A 26,560-nucleotide genomic window follows, 5' to 3' on the forward strand; every position below is an offset into this window, starting at 1 on the left:
TTTGCTAACGTCCTGGACTCACATGAACTCTGCCAGGTGACCCCACCATTTTCTGACAGAGTGGACTTCCAGCCCCAGTTATTCTCTCAGCTGCTGTTGAAGCAGCAACACTAGTCAGTGCTCTTCCCTCCAATACCCAGAAAAACACCATCACTCCTATTTTGTTCCCATTCAGTATCCTGGTCATGAACCACCATACTGAGGGCTGTAGTTCCCTCTTTTGAAATGACACTAGCTCTCTTTTTGGCTTTTGTCCAGGAAAAATGTCTTTTGCCCTCATATTAATTCCAAGGCCTATATGCTGGTATTAAACCATGTACAATCTTATTTTGGAAAACAGGGACATGTGGGAGAAGGCAGTGCTGTAGAGACTGCAGAGCCACCTCACTCTTTAAACCCTCCTTCATGGGTGAAAAGTAAGGAACATATCAAAATGTTAACCGTTTTGCATTTTAGGATTAAGGGTGAATATTGCTTTCTTATTTATATTTTTTCATATTTTACTATTTTTCTAGGGTACACATTAATTAATTTTTAAAATTAGCATTAAGAAAGACCATATAGAGAAGGAATATCAAATTAGGGCTTCCAGGACCTTTCAGGGTTCATTTTATCCAGTCCAACCTTTGCCTGGAGACAAGCAACTGGCACCTAACTCATTCCAGATGGATAAGTGTTTCTACAACCATTTTCAACTTAAAACTCTTTAGGGAGTTCCTCCTGACATAAGTAAAGGGATCTTCTCCCTTGTTTGTTTCATTTTATTTTGTTCTCTTCCATGGATATTTTCAATATTGTCTTCTTCAGGTTTTTTTGTTGCTGTTGTTCTAAGTATGGCTCTCATTTTCTGTTGAAAATTTAGGGGTTTGAAGAGTGAGAGTGGTGATGAATCAACTTATTTCTGATGAAGCAGCTTTTCCTAAGTGTAAACAGTGTTTTATACAGGTAGTATACCTATTTTAGAAGAAAACCCTGTCTCATTTCACACTTCCCTTCCTTTAAGTTACTTCAAAGGACTTTCTCTGATCCTAGGTGTTCTCTTTGTGTCCTTCTTAAAAGTATGGCAGCTCCAACTGCTTGGGTTCTCAATATACCTAAGAGTTCTTGGATGTTTTATCAATGCTACCAGCCACAGTTTTAAGGGGAAGGGAGGTGGTAAGAAAGCATGACCTTATTCTATATCTACACTAGACATCAGAGTAATTGAACTGATCCACTATGAGAATCAATGATTTAGAACCAGTCAGGATCTTTGATACTATCTCATTTAATCTTCACATTTGACTTATGAGGAAAAAAAGGGTAAAGAGATCTGTTCCAGGTCACACAGACTTAACTACTAGTAGGGCTCAGGTCTTCTGTCTCACAGTCCAGTGCTCTTTTCACTAAATTACTCATAGGACTTTATCAAATATACACATGACAAGCATCTGGTCACCATTCTGAAATAGGAAAACTGGTCTTTGGCAATACTCTGTCCAGGGGCTTTCAATGGGAGCTTACCCTATATTCTGGACTTTTCCTTTCCTCTTCATTCTTCATTAATATGTCTTTACTCTGAGCCCAGCTATTCAGGGCTCTGTTTGCTACTTTCCCAGGTGACAGCAGGTGTATTAACAGCCCACCCTCTCTCTATTCCTGTATATATAATTGGTCTAATGGCAACAGTGCATTCACTTAGAAAAATGATTAGTAGCACAAACTTCAGGCACTGTGGCAGGTCAGCAAGAAGGATGTTTAAGGATGTTTAAGGATGGTGAGATTCTGTGATGGTGCTCAAATTATATTATGTGAGTCATCTCTTAAGATTTTACATTCAGGGCCAGAACATAAAATAATAAAGGAAAGGGAAAAGAATCTTTATAGTTGATAAATAAACATCATTCTTCAACCTTACCAGCCTTACTCTCTTTAATTATGGAGGCATATGAAGAATGAAAAATGATGCAGAATGTGTAGCAGATTTGGAGACATCTCATGGACTTATAGTTAAGTCATTTGATATCATATGCCTTGCTTTCTTCAGCATGGCCTAGTGGAAAGGGCACTAGACTAGAAGTCAGGAAACCTGGGTTATGTTACTACTTCATTCACTAACTGATATTATCACCCTGGTCTTGAACCCTGCCCCTTTCTGGGCCTCAGTTTCCCCACCTACTTAATTAGGAGGTTAGACAAGATTGGTGGTTATCAACCTTCTTTGCACCAGAATCACCTTGGAAACTTCTAAAAATACAGATGCCTGACCACCACCCCGCAGAAATTCTGATAGTTTGGGGGTGGAGCTCATGCATTGATGGTTATTATATTTCCCAAGTAAATCTCAAAAGTTGGGATTGAGAACCACTGGACTATATGTGGTTCTATGAATTGACTCTTCCTAGTAAAGCAGTTTTAGAGATAAGCAAGCTATGTTCAAAAGAATTCATGAGGGCCAGCCTGTGGCTCACTCGGGAGAGTGCAGTGCTGATAACACCAAGGCCCCGGGTTCAGATCCCACATAGGGATGGTTGGTTTGCTCACTGGCTGAGCGTGGTGCTGACAACAAGTCAAGGGTTAAGATCCCCTTACCGGTCATCTTTAAAAAAAAAAAAAGAATTCATGAAAAAAGCACTAGGAACAAATTGTAGAGTAAGGGGAGGGTGAAAATAGGATGTGTATTATTTAATGGTTCTCCACTTTTCCTTCCTGTTATCCATCATGTGTCCCATAATTGTCCTCACCTTCATTAAAGTCCTCAATTTGCTTTGTGTGTAATACTCCAATTTATTATCTCTTTATCTCTGCTTTCCATGTTTGTATAATGGTAGATCTCAAAAGCTTGAAAGCCAAGAAGAGAGCAGACTCTAGAGATACAGAACAGTCAGCTCACCTCCTAAATATCCTGCAGAATGTTCTGCTTACAACTTATCACTTCCTGTCTCAGTCAGCCCTTTTGGAAATATATTACAATCCTCAGGTTTCAGGTTCTACACCACCAACTTTGAAAAATATCTAAGATCTTTATGTAATATAAAGTAATACATACTAATGGGCACATCATTTTATGAATATGCACACGTTGTGAAAATGCACAGAATTTTCCCAGTTTCCTCTTTACCCTGTGGGCTCCCTTGCTTCTGCTATGCATGGCCCAGGCTGGAAAAAAAAGGCAAATCAACACTGACATGAGCTCACCCTATCTGATCTGAATTTCTGTTATGTCAGTTTCTGAGCCTAAATAGGCTGAAACAAGTCTGAGATTTCCTGGCAAATATGTTAGGCAAGTGGAAATAGACAAGGGAGAGCAAAACAGTTCAAAGCCTGTTGATAGATAGCTAAAAGATTAGTGATTGCCTAATTTTTTGACCCTGGGAAAGTTGATTCACATAAGCTTCAGCTTCCCTGCTTATAGAATGAGGGAGTGGGACTAGAGAGTTTTTAAGGTCTGCCCCAGCTCAAATACTCTAATTCCCACTCTAAAGATAAACCAGGTCATTTCTGCCTTGTAAATATCACAGCTTCAGAATAGGGATGGTGTCAAGGATTTGGAGTGGGCAATTCAGAAAAGATATACCTGTGTGGGACTAATTAAGTGTTAAGGTGAAGTAAACATTAGTAGGAAGATCATGATTCTGGGTGTGACCTTGTGTAAATAATCACTTTCCCCTTCAGGGTTGATTTTCTAATTTTAAAGTGGAGATAATTGTGCCTGCTTTACCTATTTAGCAGACTTTTTTTGTGTGAGAGTTATTAAGAGAAGTGGAAAAGCTGTGAAAGTATTAAAAGCCCTATAGATATGTAAAGTGTAACTAGGTATGTAAAGTCCTGGTTAGAACAGCCTAGAAAAGGGAAATAAATGAAAAGAAACGGGATTAGAAAGCATTTTCGTGGTATAGCATGTATCCACTATTTACAAATTATATACAAGCCATTGGTAGAGTAGCATTTGTAGACTCAAGGACACTTGGCACATTCCCACATCTGGGAGTCCTGCTCATTTCCAGGAAATCTATATATACATTTGATGAGCACATGCTTCACCCAACTGCTGATTAACCTGCCTTAATTAATGCTTACTGTACCAGAGTATCCTTCAGGGAGATATAGGAATCTAAAACATGTTTTTCCCCCTTAATGGCATTATGTTTTAGCTGTGGGGGCAAGGCTACAATGCTCCTATTTTATGAATCAGAAGTTGGAATTTGTGGTCTGACAAGTACACATGGTCTTATGGAGACATTTGAACAGCTTTTTTTTTGTACTAAAGTTTACTTTTTTGACATTTTTTATTGAGACATAATTAATTATATATATTTGTGGAGTACAGAATTGCATATCAATACATGTGTACAATATGTGGTGATCAAATCAGGATAATTAGCATATTTATCATTATAAAATATAATCAATCTCTTTGACCCTTAACTAATTTCTCTCTAATCCCCTTCCAATTCCCCTTTTCCACCTCTAATAACCACAGTTCTCTTCTCTCTCTTTTTTTTTTTTTAACTTTCAATGTATTATCACGGTTCTTTACTTCTTTCTTCTTTCTTTCTTTTAGCTCCAACTTATGAGTGAGGACATGCAGTATTTCTCTTTCTGTACCTGGCTTATTTCACTTAACATAATTTTCTCTAGACTCATCCATGTTACAGCAAATGGAGGAATTTTATTCTTTTTTATGGCAGAGTAGTATTCCATTGAGGATATATACCACATTTTCCTTATCTAGTCATCTGCTGATAGACATTTCAGTTGATTCCAACTCTTGGCTAATGTAAATAGAGCTGCAATAAACATGGGGGTGCAGCTATCCTTTCAACATGATGATATCCACTCCTTTGGGTATATACCCAGCAGTGAGATTGCTGGATTGCATGGCAGTTCTATCTGTAGCTGTTTGAGGAACTCCATACTGTTTTCCATAATGGCTGCACTAAATTACAGTCCCAACAAGTGTAGAAAGGGTCCCCTTTCTCCACATCCTCGCCAGCATTTGTCATTCTCTTTTTCATAATAGCCAGTCTAACTGGGGTGAGATGATATCTCAATGTCATTTCAATTTGCATTTCCCTGATGCTGAGTGATGTTGAGCATTTTTTCATGTGTCGGTTGGCCATTTGTATATCTTCGTATGAGAAAAGCTTATTCAGCTCCTTTGCCCAATTTTAATTGTTATTTGTTTTTTTACTGTTGAGTTGTTTGAGTTCATTGTATATTCTGGACATTAATCTCTAGTTGGATGCACAGTTTGCAAATATTTTCTCCCATTCTATAGGTTGTCTTTTCACTCTGTTAATTTTCTTTTTTTGTGCAGAAGCTTTTTAGTTTGAAATAATCCCATTTGTTTACTTTTTTCTTTTGTTGCCTGTGCTTTTGGGGTCTTATTCATAAAGTATTTGCTCAGTCCTTTGTCCTGAAGTGTTTTTCCTATTTTCTTTTAGGAGTTTTATAGTTTTTGGTCTTATATATAAGTCTTTAATCCATTTTGAGTTGATTTTGGTGTATGGTGAGAGGTATAGGTCTTGTTTCATTTTTCTACATATAGATTTCCAGTTTTCCCAGCACCGTTTATTGAAGAGGAAGCCTTTTTCCCAATGTATGTTCTTGTTGCCTTTGTCAATGATCAGCTGGGTGTAAGTATGTGGGTTGATTTCTCGATTCTTTATTCTGTTCCACTGGTCTGAGCATCTGTTTTTATGTCAGTACCATGCTGCTTTGGTTACTATAGCTTTGTAGTATAGTTTGAAGTCACAGAGTGTTATGCCTCTGGCTTTATTTATTTATTTATTTATTTTGTTCAGGATTGCTTTGGCTATTTGGGGTCTTTTGTTGTTTCATATGAATGTTAGGATTATTTTTTCTATTTCTGGGAAGAGTGTTATTGGTATTTTGATGGGGATTGCATTAAACCTGTAGATCATTTTGGGTAGTATGGACATTTTCACAATGTTAATTCTTCTAATACAAGAGCATGGAATGGCTTTCCATTTTTTTGTGTCCTCTCTAATTTTTTTCTGCAGTAATATGTAGTTTTCACCTCCTTGGTTAAATTGATTCCTCGGTATTTTATTTTTTTGGTGACTATTGAAAATGGGCTTACTTTCTTGATTTCTTTTTCTGCTAGTTTGTTATTGGAGTATAAAAACATTACTGATTTTGGGGTGCAGATTTTATACCCTGCAACTTTACCGAAATTGTTTATCAGCTCTAAGGGTTTTTGGTAGAGTCTTTAGGTTTTTCTGTATATAAGATAATGTCATCTGCAAACAGGAATAGTTTGACTTTGTCTTTTCCAATCTGGATGCCCTTTATTTCCTTCTCTTGCCTGATTGCTCTGGCTAGTACTTCCAATACTGTGTTAAATAGGAGTGGCAAGAGTGGGCATCCTTGTCTTGTTCCTTTCCATTCAGGGTGACATTGGCAGTGGGTTTTTATATATGTCTTTTATTGTGTTGAGATACTTTCCTTCTATACCTAATTTATTAAGAGTCTTTATCATGAAGAGACATTGAATTTTGTCAAATGCTTTTTCTGCATCTATTGAGATAATCATATGGCTTTTGTCCTTCATTTTATTGATGTGGTATATGACATTTATTGACTTGCATATGTTGAACTGTCCTTGAATCTCTGTGATGAATCCAAGTTGACCATGGTGTATAATTTTTTTGATGTGTTGCTGTATTCTGATTGCTAATATTTTGTTGAGGATTTTTGTGTTTATGTTCATTAAAGATATTGGCCTTGTTTTGTTGTATCTTTGGTTTCGAGTCAGGGTGATGCTGGTCTCATAGAATGAGTTTGGGAGAATGGGCTCTTTTTCAATTTTTTGGAATAGTTTTAAGATAATTGGTATTAATTCCTCTTTAAAAGTTTGTTAGAATTCAGCTGTAAAGCTATCCTGTACTGGGCTTTTTTTGTTGTTGTTGTTGTTGGGAGACTGCTGCTTACTACTTCAATCTCAGTGCTTGTTATTGGTCAGTTCAGATTTTCTATGTCTTCTTGGTTCAATCTTGGTAATTTGTATGTGTCCAGAAATTTATCCATTTCCTCCAGGTTTTCAAATTTGTTGGTGTATAGTTGTTTATAGTCTCCAATGATTCTTTGTATTTCTCTGGTATCAGTTGTAATGTCTCATCTTTCATTTTGATTTTTGTTATTTGGGTCTTCTCTCTTTTTCTTTTTTAGTTAGCCTTGCTAATGGTTTTCTATTTTGGGACAAAAACCCCCAACTTTCTCAAAAAAAACAACTTTTCAAATCACTGACCTTTTGTATCATTTCTTGGGTCTCTATTTCATTTAGTTCTGCTCTGATCTTAAGTATTTCTTTCCATCTTCTAATTTTGGGGTTAGATTGTTCTTGTTTTTCTACTTTGAGATGTAGTGTTAGGTTGTTTATTTGAAGACTTTCTATTCCTTTGATGTAAGCATTTATTGCAATAAACTTGCTTCTTAGTACTGCTTTTGCTGTATCCCACAGGTTTTGGTATGATATGTCTTTTTAAATTTATTTTTTATTAGCATATTCATTATTACAAATCATACTTATTCTTTATGCTCCTTATCCACTCTCTCCCCTTCTCCCTCTCCCTGCTTCCTCCCCCCTTCTGTCCCCCTTTCCCCCTCCTCCTCCTCCTCTAATAACTATATATTTGTTCTCTCCATCTGGTTGATTAACTGTTCCTCTGGTGGTTTGTTTCCTAGATGACGTGTCCAGTGCTGAGATAGGCGTGATCAAGTCCTCCCCTGTTATCTTAGTCTGTTTGGGTTGCTATAACAGAAATACCTGAGACTTGGTAATTTACAAGGAAAAGAGGTTTATTTGGCTTACAATTCTGGGACAGCTGCATCTGGCATGGGCCTCAGGCTGCTTCTACTCATGGTGGAAAGTGGCAGGCAGCCGGTGGCTACAAGCAGATCACATGGTGAGAGGAAGCAAGAGAGAGAGAGACGAGGTGCCAGGGTCCTCTTAAGTAATGAGCTCTCATGGGAACTAATAGAACGAGAACTCACTCATTAATCCCCCCTCCCCCAGGGAGAGCAGGAATCCATTCATGAGGGATCCGCACCCATGACTCAATCAGTTTCCAACACTGCCACATTGGAGATCAAATTTCCACATGAGTTTTGGCAGGGACAACACATCCAAACTCCATCATAAAGTAGATGCTTCTATTACTCTGGAATGTGTTTTGTGGAGAGAGAGGACCTCTTCTTCTTTTTTGTTTTTGGTCTCCGCTGGTCCCTCTCCTTGTGTCAATGCAGTTGAGAGTCTGGTGCACCATCTGCATGGTGGCTGTGACTGCTGCTATAGAGACTAGCTGCTTTTGTGGCAGCCATGCCAATTGCAGTGGCTATGGAGAGTTACCCATGTGAAAATGGTTCTTTTGGTGTGCTCTTTACCTGGTTGTGGCTGGGTTCAGCTTCTCCTGGCTCCATGTTTCATTCTAAGATATTGTTGTGGAGCAGTTGGGGAAGAGGGGGAGAGGGAAACAGGGAGGGAAATAAGGTGGTAGGAGGAGGAAGGAGGGGGGTGTGGTTGAGGCCTGTGGCAACCCCCTCATTCTTGCAGGGGAGATTAGGGGACTTCCAGTGACAGCTTGACCATTAGTGGGCTGGATGCAGATGTCAGGGGGGTGTGGGTGAAGCTCTCGACCCTACACTGCCCTGGCTTGGGAGCTCAGGGTATTTCTGATGGCAGCTCAGTGGTCATCACTGGGTGGTTGCAGATGTCAGTGGGCCATAGCTAAGGCTCTTGGCCCCACACCACCTGGGCTCAGGAGCCTGGGGCATTTTCAGTGGCAGCTTGGTGCTCAACACTGGGCTTGGTGCAGAAGTCAGGGGAGCATGGCTGAAGTCATTGGCCCCCCACCACTCTGGCTTAGGAGCCTGGGGCACTTTCAGAAGTGGCTCAGTGGTCATGATTGAGCTGGTTGAGAATGTCAGGGGAGCATGGCTGAGGTCCTGGCGCCCTGCTGCCCCAACTCAGGAGCTTGGGCTGCTTTCTGTGGTGGATCAATGGTCATCACTGGGCTTGTTGCAGATGTTGGGGGGGTGTAGTTGAGTCCCTCGATCCCCCACCACCCTGGCTTGGGAGCCCGGTTGCTTCCAGCAGCAGCTTGGTTGTCATCACTAGGCTGGGTGTGGACGTTGAGGGGGTGTGGTTGAGGTCCTTGGTCCCCCACCATCCTGGTTCAGGAGCCCAGGGTGCTTCTGGCAGCAGCCTGGTGGTTGTTGCTAGACTGGGTGAGGTCATCGGGTGGGCATGGCTAAGGCCCATGGCCCTCCCCACTCCCTGGCTTGGGAGCCCAAGGGGGCTTCCAGTCCTTCAAGGTTTTATAGGTGTTCTTTGGTGGTTTTAGACCTTTACTAATTAATATCAAACTTTGTCTCTGGTCTGGGTCTGTGGGTATTTTGTTTTTTCTTTCAGTTCTGTGTTGACTTATTTGCTGTTCCCGCCATTTAAACTCTGCGCTGGAATTAATTTGTTTTCCTTTGATTACTTCTAAAGTGGGGGAATTTCCTAAGGGAACCACCATTTGAGCCCTGTGGTTGAGCTACATTGCTGCTTTGCTGCTGATTCCCTGGGGAAGGCTTTTTGTGCAGCTCAGGTTTTAATTGTTGGCCTTGTGAGCACTTCCTAGTCTTGTGAGGTTCAGTACACCCAGATTGTGTAGAAAATCTGGTCTGGGCCTGAGTCTTTTCAGCAAACTGCACCCCATGCTTTTATATATTCCTGACCAGTCTCCACTGAGTGGGACTGTGCTGATTGGTGGTCAGATCAGCTGTACATACTGTGCCCCGATTTTCCCCCAGTGGCCCATCTTCCCCACTGCCCACACTCCAAACACTTCCCATGGGATGGGCCATGCACTTGTCCCTTGCGATGATGCACTATCCTCTGAGTGGCTCCTTTTTTCACTTGTCTGTGGCTCCTCACTCCTACGTGCATCCACAGGAACCCTGTTAGTGGTCTTGCTGGCCTGGGGGCTACCAAGGCCCTCTTCTCCCCTGTTGCCTCCAAGCAACATTATATAAAGGGCACAGTTGCAGCTTTTGCCACCTCTTGCTCCATGTGCTCACTAGTTCCAGACTTAAAGCAGCCAGGGCTCAAAATGGTGGGAACGATCCTTTCTTTCTCTCACTGTGGCTTCTCCCGCCTTCATGAACTCTGTAGGTCTCTCCTCCTCTTCCCCTGAGCTTTAGTGGCCCCAGCTTAGCTGTCATTGCTTTTCAATAGTTGTAAGTTGGTTGATGTGTGGGAGAGAATGATGCTGGGGACCATCTATTCTGCCATCTTGACCAGAAACCAGTATGATGTGTCTTTATTTTCATTACTGTCAAGAAATTTTTTGGTTTCCTGTTTAATTTCTTCTTGAACCCATGTGTTGTTCAGGAGCATGTTGTTTAATTTCTATGTGTTTGTATTAGTTTTGAGTTTCATTTGTTATTGATTTCTAGTTTTAATCCATTGTGGTCTGAAAAGATACTTGCAATGGTTTTACTTTTTTTAAGTTTGTTGAGACTTGATTTGTGACCTAACATGTGGTCTACCCTGGAGAATGTTCTGTGTGCCAATGAGAAGAATGTATATTCTGTAGTTGTTGGATGAAATGTTCTGTAGAGACCTGCCAAGTCCAATTGGTCTAAAGTGTGGTTTGAGTCCTGTTTCTCTGTTGATTTATTGCATAGATGATCTGTTCAATGCTGAGAGAGGGGTGTTCAGGTCTCCAACTATTATCATATTGGGGTCTATCTCTTTCTTTAGTTCCAATAGTGTTTGCTTTATATATCTGTATGCTGTGGTGTTGGGTGCATACATATTTATGATTGTTATATTTTCTTGCTGAATAGATACTTTTATTATTATATAATGGCCTTCTTTGTGTCTTTTTATGGTTTTTCATGTAAAGTCTATTTTATCCAGTGTAAAAAAAACTACTCCTGCTCGTTTTTGGTTTCTATTTGTATGGTATATTTTTTTCTATCCCTTCGGTATTAGTCTGTGTGTATCTTTTATGAGTAAGGTGAGTCTCTTGAAGACAGCATATAGTTGGGTCTAGCTTTTTAATCCAATCAGTCTGCGTTTTTTGAGTGGGGAATGTAACCTACTTACATTTATGGTTGTTACTGAGAGGTGTCCCGACCCGCGGGATATTCAACGCAGACCCTGGAGGGGGGAGTGGGAATTGGATGGGACAAGAGACGCGAGAGATGGGAGACAAGACAGTATTCTGATCAAGTCTCGTTTATTGATTCTTAGGTTACATCTTATATAGGAGAAGGCAGGCATGCTGCAAAGGGTCTGGAATGTAAAGATATGATAATATCTTGAGGAGAGACAAAGACAGGACATTCAAAGTAAAGGTTGCCACCCAGAATGTTTATAGTTAAACAGTTTCTAGAGAAGGATAAAAGGTCACTTGCAAATTAACTTGCATAGCCAGGAGCAATCAGTTTCTGGCATAAAGATTTCGAGGCAGTTATCATGTAAAGCACGGCCATCTGAGCAGATTGTCAAGGAGAAGCGGTCTCACAAGAAGGGGTGTGGAGCTTCAGGCCCCCAACAATTAGAAAGACTCACAGAACTCACTGAAGCTTATTATATGAATGGTTATACTTATTACAGAGAAAGGATACATTAAACATCAGCCAACGGAAGAAACACAAAGGGCAGAATCTGGGAGGAAGCTCAAAGCAAAGTTTCCTTCATTCTCAAGATGCATTATCCTCCTTCCATAGACTAAGACAATACACACAGAGTATTTCCAATCTGAGAAGCTCACCAGTATCCAAAGTGTTTATTGAGGGCTTATTATATATGCATGATCAATTGACTTAGTGTCCGTAAGGTTCAAGGCACTCTCCAGAACCTCCTTCCCAGAGGTTGGACTAATAGCACGAGACCCCAGGGGACAGTAGGAGTCACCTTGTTAGCATAAACTACCAGCTGTGGTCCAGGGGCCCACCATGAATAACAAAGACACTCTTATCACTAAGAAAATTTGAGGTACTGTCTTACTCCTGTCATCTAATTGCTTTTCCTATGGTTGATTTAAATATCTTTTGTTCCTTTATTTTCCTTTTATTGTTTGTCTTTAGCTTTCATTGTTTTTTGAGGTGGTATGGGAAAGTTTCTTTCTCTTTCTCATTTGCATATCTGCTCTATCAGTGGTGTTTGTTCTTTCTAGTATATTCACAGTGGTGATTATTGTTTTATGGGTTCTTGGTGCAGAACTCCCTTAAAGATTTCTTGTAGAGCTTGCTGTGTGATGGTGAACTCCTGCAGTTTTTGTTTGTCTGGGAAATACAATATTTCCCCTTCATTTCTGATTAATAGCCTTGCTGGGTTAAGTATTCTTGGCTGGCAGTTTTTTCTCTTAGTACTTTGTATGTGTCATCCCAATCTCTTCTGGCCTGTAGAGTTTCTGTTGAGAAGTCTGCTGTTAGTCTGATGGGGATTCCCTTATAGGTGACTTGACACTTTTCTCTTGCTGTTTTTAGGATTCTCTCTTTGTCCTTGACTTTTGACAGTTTGACTACAATGTGTCTTGTACAGGACCTTTTGAGATTGAATCTATTTGGGGACCTTTGACCCTCTTGGGTCTGGAAGTCCCTATCTCTACCAATACCTGGGAAGTTTTCCATATTTTTTCATTGAATATATTTTCAATGCCCTTTTCTTTCTCCTCCCCCTCTGGAACACCCATGATTCAAATGTTTGTGAATTTAAGGTGGTGTGCAGGCTCTCTTAGATTTTCTTCATTTTTAAAAATTCTTTTTTCTGGGCTGGCCTGTGGCTCACTCGGGAGAGTGCGGTGCTGATAACACCAAGGCCATGGGTTCGGATCCCATATAGGGATGGCCGGTTTGCTCACTGGGTGAGCGTGGTGCTGACAACACCAAGTCAAGGGTTAAGATCCCCTTACCGGTCATCTTTTTTAAAAAAAAAAAATTCTTTTTTCTTTTTTGTCTGCTTGGGTTATTTCAAATAGACTGTCTTCAAGATCAGAAATTCTTTCTTCTGCTTGCTCTAGCCTGCTGCTTATACTCTCAATTGTAGTTTTTATTTCATTGAATGAATCTTTCAGTTCCCAGAGTTCTAATACATTCTCTTTAATGGAATTTATCTCTTTGTTAATTTCATCCTTCAAGTCATAGATCGTTTTTCTTGTTTAAATGTGTTGTCTTACTGAGTATCTCACTTAAAGATTGTTACTCAAAATTCATTTTCAGACATTTTGTGAGTTTCCAGCTCTATGGGGTCTGTTACTTGAGAATTATGTTCCTTCGGTGGTGTCATATTTCCTTGTTTTTTCATATTTCTAGTCTCCCTGTGCTAATTTCTACTCATCCAATTGAGCAGTTGTTTCTTCAATTACCCTGACACAGGCTTTGAGTATAGAGATTTTCTCCTGTAGATGTATTTTATATTGATTGTTGAATAGGGTGTATTAGTATTGGTTCTGGGTAGACTCAGTAGTGTAGTCTCCATGTGGGTACATCTGCTGTATTCAATGTCTGAGTTGTGTGTGAATGCCTCTGTGGTGTAGGCACTGGGCCACTTTTAGTGATTTCTTGCTGAGGTTAGTTGGGACATTGAGGATATGGGCTAGCTCTCAAGGTCTTGGGCAAAGTGCCTGGGTTTCTTGTCACTCTTTTGCTGGGGTGAGTAACCCTAGGTTGACTTGTTGACTTCCCGGCTAGTGTCCTGTAACCCTTATGGGTGTACTGGGGTATACTGGATTTCCTCAGCTTAACGGAGTGACACTGGGCAAGATTTCTCTTTCCTTGTTCCTATAGGCCAACCTTCTCCTGGGTCCTTGTTTCCCTTGGTTGGGGGGATGGGTGGGTGGTGGCTGAGAATTTTCTTTCTTTCTTTCTTTTTTAAAAGATGACCGGTAAGGGGATCTTAACCCTTGACTTGGTGTTGTCAGCACCACGCTCAGCCAGTGAGCGAACCGGCCATCCCTATGTGGGATCCAAACCCGGGGCCTTGGTGTTATTAGCACCGCACTCTACCGAGTGAGCCACGGGCCGGCCCATGAGAATTTTCTTATGTACACTATTCAGCTATCCTGGGTTCTTATATTCTTGGGGTTCTCTTTGTGTGACTCTCCCTAGGTGAAGGCAGTCATGCTCACTGTACATGGGGTAAAATTCCCCCTGTGAGGTGTGTCACTGGGGTGTGGGTCTGCACTGACATACATCTTTCTGCTGTCTCTATTCATGGCCATTCTAGTATCAATGTGTGGTGGCAGTGGTGGGTCCTGCCCTTGGACAGTCTGATTGGTTCAGTGGTGAAAGAAGCAGTGGTGCAGCCGATAGCAGCTGAGGTCCTGCACCCAGATGGGCTGGGTACTGCTTCAGCATTGCAGGGTGTCCCACCTGATGCTGGTCTGGCTGATGTGGTGGCATGGGCAGCAGTTCTGTGCCAAGTCAATCTGGCTGGTGCAATGGCTATGATGGCAGCAGCCACACTGCACACAAGTATGGCAGGAGTCTAATGCATAGCAGGACTGGCTGGTGAGGTGGCTTGCGGGGGGATCTCATGAGTGGCTAGTTTTATTGGCATGGTGGTGTGGGCAGCCACTGATGATGGTTACCACATTGCAGGCAGGTGTGGTAGAGGTCCTACTCATAGCTGGGAAGCCCCTGGCAATGACTGCTGCACTGAAGGCAGTGGTGGCAGGGGGTCCCACACCCTGCTGGTCTGGCTAGTGTGATGGCTATGGTGGTGGCAGTCACACTGCATGCAATTATGGCAGGGCATCCTGCAAGTAGCTGAGATGGCTGTTGAGGCAGCTTGGGTGAGGGTCCCATGTGTGGCTGGTCTGGCTGGTGAGGCAGCATGGACAGCTGGTAGTGATGGCCATTGCACTGCAGGCAGCTCTGGCAGAGGTAACACACACAACTGGACTGACTGGTGCAGCAGTATGGGCAGGGATCCTGTGTGTGGCTGGTGTGGTCAGAGCTTTGGCAGTGGTTTGGATGCCAGCAGCAGCAGCAGTTGGAGCTATGTTGCAGGCAACAGCAGCATGGGGTGGGGTGAAACTCACAGTGCAAAGGCGGGTGATGGTCCTGGGTCTTGACAATGTCACTGGTGAATACAGCACTGGTAGCAGTGGGCCTGGTCTGGTCTTCTTCTTTTGGATAAATGCAACCTAGGTTTAGATAATCCACCATCTTCCCACAATTCTTGAACATTTACAATCTGTACTGTAATGAAAAAAACCCAGGATGATTATAACAGGAAATACACACATTTGCAGAAATAGCATACACTATATACAACTGCTAGTTAAGTGTCAAGCGAGTGAGACAGAGTGCTACAGGAAATATTTCTTCAATAATGGGGTGGTCAGAGGGCTGGCCCGTGGCTCACTCGGTAGAGTGCGGTGCTGATAACACCAAGGCCACGGGTTCGGATCCCATATAGGGATGGCCAGTTTGCTCACTGGCTGAGCATGGTGCTGACAACACCAAGCCAAGGGTTGAGATCCCCTTACCGGTCATTTTTAAAAAAAAAATATATAATAATAATGGGATGGTCAGAAAAGTCTGTAATGAAGAGGCAAGATTTACAAGCTTGTAGAAAGGAGGAGGGGAGCATTCTGAACAAGAACATAGTGGTAGTCACAATAGCAAACTGTTCCATATTGGAGGGAATCCAGTATTGGGCAGCTGTTGATGGCACGACTTAAAAGGTTTCTGGTGTGGCTTAAGTAACAAACCCAAGTCCACATAACTGTAAGTTCCAATCTGACTCCATGTTACCCTGAGCAAAAAATTAACTTTCTTTGTGCCTTATTTTCCTGCACTAGGATGAACACGTCAGAGGTGTCTAGCAGATGGAATAGTAAGCAAAGTCCCATCTAATGAAGGATGTAGAAATACCAGAAATATATTAGTTTACAAGGATGACAGCAGTTCATAGATACATCAAAATGCCATATGCTGTTAGATTGCAGCTTTTCAACTTGGTTCATGTCAGGTCCCCACAGAGTTCTCTCTCTGTTTGCAGAAATCTGTTTTCTCCCATGGAATTAACAGTTGCCCAGTGGGGAGGCTTAAGATGCCAGGTTTGATCAAGGGAAAGCCAGAAGATTTTTCTAGTTATAGAATGGTGAAGTTATTAATGATAAATAATGGGTGAAAGTTTCACATCTTATGTACATAAAGAACTTGCAAAAATGTATAGGGTTGTCCTACAATGTTAAATGATATTTGTTGCTTTGCCTCCCATGGATTTGTCACCCCTTTTCCCTTGGGTGACGGAGCCGCCAAAGATTACTCAAAGCCCATCTGTTTTGAGCAGTGAAAAGCCCCAGAAAGGGGTTAATCTCCCGGAACTTCCTCAAGCACGAGGCATTCCTTCCATTTTGGGAATTAAGCACAAATTGGGGTTCTCTTCCTGCATTCATTGTCCAGACGAAGAAGTTACAGAAAGAGACATAGGTGGGGTTTTGCTAAGTACAGTTTAACAAGTTTTACAATAGAAGCTGGGAACATTCAGTAAAAACAAGTTAGATGACATTCTGTTAGGCAATTAAGTGATCCACTAACAAAGGCTTGATTTAGCCAACATTCCTTTTCCTTCTAACAGCTTTTTAGTAACTTCACATATCAATTAGTAACTTGTCTGTCTTAGAATCAGCAGCTGTGCTGTGTTACAATTCTTATCTTGCAACAGAGACTCAATGCCCTGGGGGAAATTCCCTGTCCTTTGCAAGGTCAATATTTGAAACTGCAAGGCTTTGGAAAACCAGGCCCTGTGAGGTACATTTGCTTTATGAATCCTCTACAACTCCCCCCATTTATTTATTTAAAAGAAAAAGCAAGAGCTATACATCAGGTTTGCACAGTTAAGACAGAAGCATTTAAAGCAAAATTGGTATCATTAGCATGGCAAGTCCTTTTAATTTAGGTGAGGACGCATGATGTCATCATCTTTCAGGGCGGCTGCAGTGGCATCAATCCAGGTGCTGTGAATTAGGTGTAATTACCAATTGTTGGAACTCCGGAAATGTGCACAAAACAGTTGATTCTGAGTCCAGAGTTTGTTAATGTTAATCTGTCCAGGACATTACTGTTTTCAGAGCATCCAGTCTTATGTAAAATATTTGATCAATTACAAATCCTTTGCTTAAGAATAGGATGTCTCATCCAAGTTACAAACATCCTCTTTAAGGCCAGGAAAATTTAGAGAACTGCTTTGGTAGAGAAGATGTTATTTCCCCTTGAATGATCAAGGCATTCCTCATAAAAGCATTGATGATCAATATCTTCATTTAAAAGGTCTTACTTTCTTTTGTATAAATTTCTCAGTGTTGGGAAGGCGCTTTCCCAGGTAATGATAGAAAGAAGCATTTCAGCTCACCTTCTTTCAGTGATCTGTCCCACGTTGCTGGGATTAAGAGTCCCACACTCTACCAACTGAGCTAGCGGGCAGGGAAGGTCCTTTCCCAGATGGTCTGTGTCCCACATTGGGGGGAAAGATGAACAGCAGAATGAAGCAGCAGCAATGCCAAATTTAGGCAACATGAAAGAGGGATTAGCAAATTGGAAATGAGACATGCTATCTTATATACAAAGTTTTAAATTATATCCTGTTATAAAGAGAGAGAGTTAATTTTCATTGAACTTACAAAAATAGCCACATTGCCATCATAATCATAGGGATACTTAAAGTTATTAAATTTGGGGGGGATCAAATAGGGAGAAAACAAATGCTTTTATTCTTTTTAAATGACATATTACCAAACTGTTGTTAGTTATATATAGCTTAAGAGAGAGAGAGTTTTCTTACATTTGGAAAACATTAGGAGAACCAGTAGTGTTTTAAAATAAGGAAATTGTAAAAACCCATAATTCTTTTTAATTAATTTACCAATTAACTTTTGTTGCCTTGACCTTAGTGAACAATTTCACAAACCCATCAATTTTTTAAATTAGAATTCTGGAAACTTAGTTTAAAGCTATGAACTCAAAGTTTTGTCAGGAAATTGTACCTATCAGAGTTTTTTAATGAAATATTTGAAAACATAACATTTTCAAATTATAATTAAACCAAGATTATGACCGGTACATTTGTATTAAGACACAGATATTTAAGAACCTTGCAAGATTTTGGAACACATATCTATAACACCTTCAGTATTGACTGTTAAGGGACGCCCCAACCCCTACTGACCTTAACATATGCATTCTGCTTCTGTACAAATCACTTGCTAAAATAAATGTGGAAGGGCTACAGGGCTAACCACAAAATTAGCTTATGTATCACTGGCTTGCTTCCATTGTCTAGATTGTGTCAGGGGCAAAAAATTCCTGCCTGGCTAAAAGTAGAAGCTGCGTGAGGTTTCAACTTGGGGCTGCGCTCCTCGATTGGCCTGCGTAGCCCTGGCTGCCAGAAATAAACTCTTTTCCTTTTCCTATCACCTGGTTCTCATGGGCAAATTTCTTTTACCTGTCGGGCGTTGGCCATAACATTTGGGGGCTCATCCTGGATCCCTTAAGCCTCTTGAGAACTGTCCTTTTGGACCTGGGACTTTTTGGATCTCTAGGGGGGAATTCCTGAAAAGACGTTCTTCAGCCCCAGAGAGACAAACCCACGGCAGGCGCCATCGAATTTGGTGAGTCGACTCCTTGATTGGGAAAAAAGCTAGGCTGGATGCAGCCATAGACACCTCTTTCCCTGGATCAAACGAGACATCGTTCTGATCCGTTGGGGCATTTTTTAGGTCGTTGGGACTTTCATTTTGATTTTAAAATCTTTTATTATATGTGTATTGTTTGTTAATTTTGGTCTGTGCTTAAGTTTTTTTGCTCGTCTAGTTTCATTTTGTGTTGTCTGCTATAAGTGTAGCTTGGCCATTTCAGCTCCACAGGACATCGTGGGACAAGGATCCTCCAGACCAACTGTCCTCCAATGTTTTCTCATGAACGTTAACACCTTCTGAGAGAAGGCTACAGACTTTGGGGCCTCCATGGACCCTGAAGTCTTGCGAGTCCTTTCTGAGATTGATTGGCCAGCCTTCAGTGTCACTGGCCATCAGAGGGCTCTCTTAGCCCCCCTTAGCTCAGGCTGTCAGACGGGTCATCTTCGGAAAACCCGGACACCCCGATCAGATACCTTATATTCTCATTTGGACCCTCCTCCTTGGTTAAAAAGATGTTTTCCAGAGTTAAAGAAAAATGCTCACCACTGAGAGACCGCCGCCATTCTCCTGACCATGGTGCACCCTGATTCTACCCCTAAGCAAGTTTTATCAACCTCTCCAGAGGAGTTGGACCTGATCTGCCACCCTCCACCTTACGCAAAGGACCCCACCCAAGTGTCTAACCCACTTATCTCAACCCCACACACCCACTCTGGGGCCTCTTATCATCTCCAGAGTCCCGCCCCACCAGTGTCTCCTTCCTCTGCTTCCCCTTCTTCACTGTCCTCAACTGGTTCCCCTCCTGGACTTTTCCCCTTGCATGAAGCCACAGGGGTAAATGGCCCTTTTATGGTATATGTTCCCTTTACCACCAGTGATCTCTACAACTGGAAAAAACCAGAACGCTTCCTTTTCCACGGATCCACATGGCCTCATTTCTCTGCTTGAGTCTGTCTTTTATACTCACCAGCCCACCTGGGATGATTGCCAACAATTGTTACAGACTCTGTTCACTTCTGAGGAATGTGAACAAATTTGCCGAGAGGCCCAACGGGCTGTCCTGGGCCCCAATGGTCTCCCCACGGATGACTCTGAGCGATTGCCTGCTGTTTTCCCCACCGGCCGCCCCAACTGGGACCCAAATAGTAATAGAGGTAAGGAGGCTCTCGATCGGTTTCGCCAGGTCCTGTTACGAGGGGTTCGAGCTGCAGCCCGAAAACCCACAAACCTGTCTAAGGTTAGTGAAGTAACCCAATAGCCCACCGAATCTCCAAGTGCATTCTTAGAGCGCCTCCTAGAGGCGAACCGGAGGTATACACCCATAGACCTGGAAGCACCTGAAAATCGAAGGGCAATTAATTTGGCCTTTGTAACTCAGTCTGCACCCGATATAAAACGGAAGTTGCAGAGATTAGAGGGATTTGAGGGAAAGGTTCTTTCAGAGTTGGTAGAAATAGCCCAAAAGGTTTTTACAAGTCGCGACCCACCTGAAGATAAGCAGCTTAAAAGACTAACTAAGGTTCTGCTGGCCACACAAGGCCAACCCAAGAAACCTCAGGCCCCTAAAGGAGCAGTCAACACGGAGGCAAAAAAACGCCCACCATTGGATAAAGACCAATGTGCCTACTATAATCATTGGAAAAAGGCTTGCCCCTGGTTACAGGAAAAGCCTGAAAAGACTAATACTGTGCTTCATCTGGGTGAAGACACAGAAGGCTGATGGGGTCAGGGTTCCATGCCCCTTAGCCCCCAGGGACCCAGGCTAACTCTTCAAGTAGGGTGCAAACCAGTATCATTTCTGGTGGATATGGGGGCTACCTACTCTGTACTGAAAAAAACCAGAATTGCCTAGTAATAAGCCCCCCATTGCCATTCAAGGGGCCACAGGAAAAACTAAATTTTGTTCATGGACAGAAAGGTGACTCACCAACTTAGGTAAGAACACAGTCACTCATTCGTTCATTTTAATGCCTGACTGCCCAGTTCTTTTACTGGGCAGAGATTTACTCCACTAAGCTTGGAGCAACCTGCCACCCTTTTGGTGGCACTGCCTTTGTCCAAAGAATATAAGCTCTTGCCAGAACAATTGCAAAAGGATAAAACCTCCAACCACCAAGAATTGCTAGCTTATTACATGAAACTTGTGCCCCAGGTCTGGGCTGAATCTAATCCCCCTGAGCTAGCAAGACACCAACCTCCAATAGTGGTCCAGCTCATGGCAACTGCCACCCCCATCTGAGTAAAACAATACTCTCTTCCATTAAAGGCACGACAAGGGATAGAACCTCACATCAATAAATTAAAACAGCTGCCTTGAAAGTCTAGCTGGAATACTCCCCTGTTACTGGTTCAAAAGCCAGGGACAAATGACTACAGGCCTGTCCAGGACCTCCGGGAAGTCAATAAGAGGGTGGAAACTGTCCACGCAACTGTACCAAATCCCTATACTTTGTTGAGCCTGGTTAATCCCCTCCATCAGGTTTATACATTGTTGGATGTAAAGGATGTCTTCTTCAGTCTGCTCTTAGCCAAAATCAGCCAGCCTCTGTTCGCCTTCGAATGGGAAGCCCCAGATGGAAGCTACTCTGGTCAACTAACATGGACTTGACTGCCCCAAAGGTTTAAAAAATCACTTCCACTCTTTGATGAAGCGCTGAGCCGAGACCTCCAAGATTTCAAGGTAAAATGGGGATCAAATATAAAACTGTTACAATATGTTGATGATTTGCTATTGGCTGCACCCACCCTGGAGATTTGTAAACAAGCCACAGGGAATTTATTAAAGACCTTACAATACCTAGGATACCGGGTATCCACTAAAAAGGCCTTTGCTCCCTGATGGTGACATATTTGGGATATATCTTAAGCGCAGGGGAAAGGAAATTGTCCCCTGACCGCATAATGGCCATCCGAAATATACCAGAGCCAAAGACTAAAAGGCAAATTCGAGAATTCCTAGGAGCCACTGGATACTGTCGCTCATGGATTCTCAACTTTGCTGAAATGGCCCAGCCCCTCTATGAGGCTACTAAGGGACCAGGGGATCAAATTACTTGGACTGAGAGACTCCAATTGGCATTCAACAACATAAAGTCCGCTCTTATGCAGGCCCCAACCCTGGCACTGCCCAATCTAGAAAAGCCTTTTACCTTATTTGTGGCCGAAAACAACGGCATCGCAAAGGGGGTGCTAACCCAAGATCTAGGGCCATGGAAATGACCGGTGGCTTACCTGTCACACAAGCTGGACCTAGTGGCCACCGGCTGGCCCACATGCTTACGAGCTACAGCTGCAACTGCACTCCTAGTAAAAGAAACTAATAAGTTAATGTTGGGCCAGCCCCTAAATATTGTTACCTCTCCTGGGGTAGAGACTATACTAAAAGCCCCACCAAGAAAATGGATTTCAGATGCAAGGTTAACTCATTACCAGACCCAACTGCATGGACCCGAACATATTACATTCTCCAACCTGGTTGCCCTAAATCCAGCCACCTTGCTCCCTGAGAGTGACCCTGGCCACTGCAAAGTCACACGCGATTGCCTTGAAATCTTAGCTGCCTTCCAGGGCACCCGGCCAGGTTTGCAAGACACTCCTCTCAAGAAGGCTTAGCGAACTCTTTTCGCAGATGGCAACAGCTACATGGTTGACAGAGTCAGGTATGCAGGTGCCATGGTGGTTACTCCTGAATGAGTACTATGGGCAGAAGCTCCCAGGTCTGAGATCTCAGCCCAGTGGGCAGAACTTATCGCTCTCACAAAGGCCCTTCAGCTTAGTGAAGGTAAGACTGTAAATATCTACACTGACAGTAGATATGCCTTTGCTACTGTACATGTACATGGGGCCCTCTACAAAGAAAGAGGGTTACTCACTTCAGAAGGAAAGACAATTAAAAATGTTGCTGAAATTCTGGCACTATTTGTAGCTATTTGGCTTCCAACCAAGGTTGCAGTTATTCATTGCAAGGCACACCAAAAGGGAACAACTGTAGAAACTCAAGGAAATAACTTCGCCGATTAGACTGTTAAAACAGTGGCACTCCAACCAACCGGACATCAATCATAGCACCATTGATACCACAACCCCATTTGCCACTAAAACCTGAGTACTCTCCAGAAGATGAGAAAAGGCTGAAACATTGGGATACGAAAAAAAAGCATAACCACTGGGTGGTATGAATCAAAGGACAAAGCCATATGGCTACCAGAAAAAATGGGTCAACGCTCGGCTCATGGAATTCACCAAGCCACCCATTTAGGGAAAACAAAGCTATTAAAATTAATTAGACAATCATTTCATTTTAATAACGCATCAAAAATTGTTGAATCATTAACTAACCGTTGCCTTGCATGTACTCAAGTAAACTCTAAACACGTCACTCATCGATATGGTCTGGAGCTCCACAAACAGGTAATACTCCAGGAGAACATTGGGAAGCTGATTTCACTGAAGTTACACCTGAAAGGTATGGATACAAATACCTACTTGTAGTAGTAGACACATATTCTAGATGGGTCGAGGAGTTTCCTACCGAGTCTGAAACCGCCTGTATAATAGTAAAAAAATTAATCAATGAAATTATACCCCGGCTTGGGCTACCTGCAACCCTCGGGTCAGATAATGGACCTGCCTTTATGGCACAAATATCCCAACAGTTGGCCACATGCTTGGGAATAGAATGAAAGTTACATTGCACCTCCCGCCCTCAAAGTTCAGGACAGGTTGAGCTCATGAACAGAACTTTAAAAGAAACCTTGACTAAGCCTCATTTAGAAACTGGCGAAAACTGGGTAGACCTCCTTCCCTTTGCACTATTAAGGGTACGAAATTCTCCATATAAACAGGGATACACACCTTATGAAATTCTTTTTGGTTGCCCCCCGCTCCTATTACCCAGGGTGCCAATGGAGGCTGACTCCCAAAAACTGCCTGCCCCGATTTTGGGGGAACTTCAAACCCTACAACCGATTTGTTCACAAATCAGAAACAAACTAAATGCTAACGCTTCCCTTCCAAAGCAGGAGCCACCCGGACCCATCCCTCAACCTGGGGACTTGGTGTACATAAAGAAGTTAACTGCCTTGTCCCTCCAGCCCCGCTGGACTGGACCATACCCGGTGATCCTCAGCATGCCCACAGCTGTAAATGTTGCTGGAAAGGACGCTTGGATACATTGGACTCATGTCAAACAGGCACTGAAGTCAAACCCCAACACCGTCTGCTGGACCGTCCAGACCACAGACGGCCCAACTAAGATAAGACTAAAAAGACTTTGACATGCTTTTTAAAATTCAACTCCTTATCTTAGTCTTGTGCATAAAAATTATCTAGCAGTCCCGTCCGAAAATGACTTGGGGGCTGCACAACAACTTGTTGTCCAAAAGGTGAAAAAGCCGTTTCTTATGTTAGCCCCACATGCGTTGATGTCACATATGACTGCACTGATCCGCCCCACCACCATTTAGTCGGCATAAATTCTAAAACCGCATGTGGTGCTGGGACACCTTACTTGGGCCAAAGCCGCCTAAGTAGAGGGTGTTATGTGTGTCTCCAACCCCCCCCACACAATATAAGGTTACCATGGGAGAGAACACCATTATTGTAGACCCCAGGCGGCCTTCTGTGGACCAAATACGAGTCCAGCCCTTCCCATACTCGCCTTTGAATCTAACCATTACAGCTATAGAGCTAGATAAGAACCCATTTAACGGGTCCAAACTTTTATAAATGAAACTTGGAACTTATTAAATAAGTCTCAATCCAGCTTCTCATCATTTGCCCAAGGTTGCTGGATGTGCATAAGTGCAAGAGCCCCAAAACTGACAGTGCTTCCTTTGCTAGCCAACTTAACCACCAACTTCACGGATAGAAATAAGAGTAGGCCATTCCATATGGGTTACCTCCACATTCCCTTTTTGTCATTCTCATGTTATAATTCTTCTCAAGGAAATATATCGATTGGGAAGTTATTAGGTGAATGCAATGCCAGTCAGTCGTATAACAGTTCTGAAAACATGACTTGTGTGGATCACCCCGAAGGTAGACTCCTTTGCGGGCAAGGAATAATCTATATCTGTTTACCCCCTCATTGGGAAGGACAATGTACCCCAATCTTGCTTTTTCCTACTATCCTGCTTTTGCCAGGTACTGAGAAATAACATCTGTCAAGTTGTTGGTACTTAGGTCCCAATATGACCAACTTCCCTTAGATGAAGAAGGACAATTCAACCCCTAAGATAGCGATGATTTGCTACAGCTACAACAACAGGGGGGAATGTTAAGAAACGCCCCAACCCCTACTGATTTTAACATATGTATTCTGCTTCTGTACAAATTGCTTGCTAAAATAAATGGGGAGGGGCTACAGGGCTAACTGCAAAATTATCTTATGTACCACTGGCTTGCTTGCATTGGCTAGATTGTGTCAGGTGTGAAAAATTCCCACCTAGCTAAAAATAAAAGCTGAGAGAGGTTTCAACTCGGGGCTGTGCTCCTCGATTGGCCTGCATAGCCCTGGCTGCCAGAAATAAACTCTTTCCCTTTTCCTATCACCTGGTTCTTGTGGGCAAATTTCTTTTACCCATCAGACTTTGGCCATAACAGGAACAAATGAATTGTTTGCCTCCAAAGGTGGGGGTGGGGGAGAGGAAGAGGAGGAGGAAGAGGGGGCGAGGATTGCTTTTCATCCTCTTTAATGGCATAAACACATTTTTTCTTTTTGTTAAGGTTCTGAATAATTTTTAAAGCAATTTGACAAAATTTTCAAACCACTATAAGCAGTAATAATTTAGTTAGATGACGGTTAGTTACTTTTTACCCTACTGCCTTAAGGAGACATAGAAGGACTGTACTATGTTGAATTTCCCTCTTAGACAGTAAACTACCCATAATGGCAAGAATAGATAGTTGAGAGCGTAAGAAAGCAAAACGTCTGGGCAAAGCCCTAGCTCAACACCACAGCAGGTGTGCAATCAGTTAATTGAAAGCCATCTCTGTGATCGCCCTTACTGGGATTTCCCACTTGATGGGATGAGTGGATGTCCTCTTTTTCCTTTGCCTCTTTTGTTGAGGTCTCCCCTTTCGACAGGGACTTCCCTCTTGATGGGTGTTGGGTATCTCCAGCGGCCACACGGGATCCCAAAAGGTTTTTCCTTTCCCTAGAGGGTTGGGGCCAAAGGGATTGCCATTTTCTCCCTCCCGGAACATGGGGCAAAAAGAGATTCCAAGAGATGGGTGAGCACACCGCTGCTCTCCCAGATAGGAAACAAACACACACACACGCAGCGGGGGTTCTATCAGGCAGTTCTGTTTATTGTAACACAAAAGATCATATTTATATGCTTAGCAGGCAGGGATTTCCAAGCTTAGGCCAATCCTTGAAAAGGTCAAATGTGCACGTGCCTTGCCTCTCTATGCTTAGCCCTCCACCTTAACTTCCCTTGGGTGCCACCTTTTACCCATTTAGGCCATCTGTTGTTTTTGCTTAGAAAAAGGGCATGGTCCCATAACAGGAACCTCCCTTTTGACGGGATGAGTGGCAGACGTACCCTTTATTTTCCTTTCCAAGGCTTGGCAGGTTGGTGTCTGATCCGTGGACCCAGAATCTCCTCACACGGAGCATTTGTTGCTTTGCCTCCCATGGATTTGTCACCCCTTTTCCCCTGGGTGATGGAGCCGCCAAAGATTACTCAAAGCCCATCTGTTTTGAGCAGTGAAAAGCCCCAGAAAGGGGTTAATCTCCTGGAACTTCCTCAAGCACGAGGCATTCCTTCCATTTTGGAAGTTAACCACAAATTGGGGTTCTCTTCCTGCATTTATCGTCCAGACCAAGAAGTTACAGGGAGAGACATAGGTGGGGTTTTGCTAAGTACAGTTTAACAAGTTTTACAATAGAAGCTGGGAACATTCAGTAA

At 42.6% G+C, this 26,560-nt stretch overlaps 1 protein-coding gene across 1 annotated transcript in view; it reads left to right on the top strand.

The window, feature by feature from the left end:
- Positions 1-23,923, top strand: part of LOC103610269 — a 38,592-nt gene extending 14,669 nt beyond the window's left edge. Inside the window, 5 exon segments of the mRNA XM_008594477.1 lie at positions 19,523-19,884; positions 20,647-21,469; positions 21,472-22,227; positions 22,855-23,036; positions 23,039-23,923. Of these exon segments, the coding sequence (XP_008592699.1) occupies positions 19,523-19,884; positions 20,647-21,469; positions 21,472-22,227; positions 22,855-23,036; positions 23,039-23,923 (3,008 nt within the window).
- The last annotated feature ends 2,637 nt before the right edge of the window (positions 23,924-26,560 follow it).

This window comes from Galeopterus variegatus, unplaced genomic scaffold, assembly GCF_000696425.1.
Source record: "Galeopterus variegatus unplaced genomic scaffold, G_variegatus-3.0.2 Scaffold10843, whole genome shotgun sequence".
NCBI lineage: Eukaryota > Metazoa > Chordata > Mammalia > Dermoptera > Cynocephalidae > Galeopterus > Galeopterus variegatus.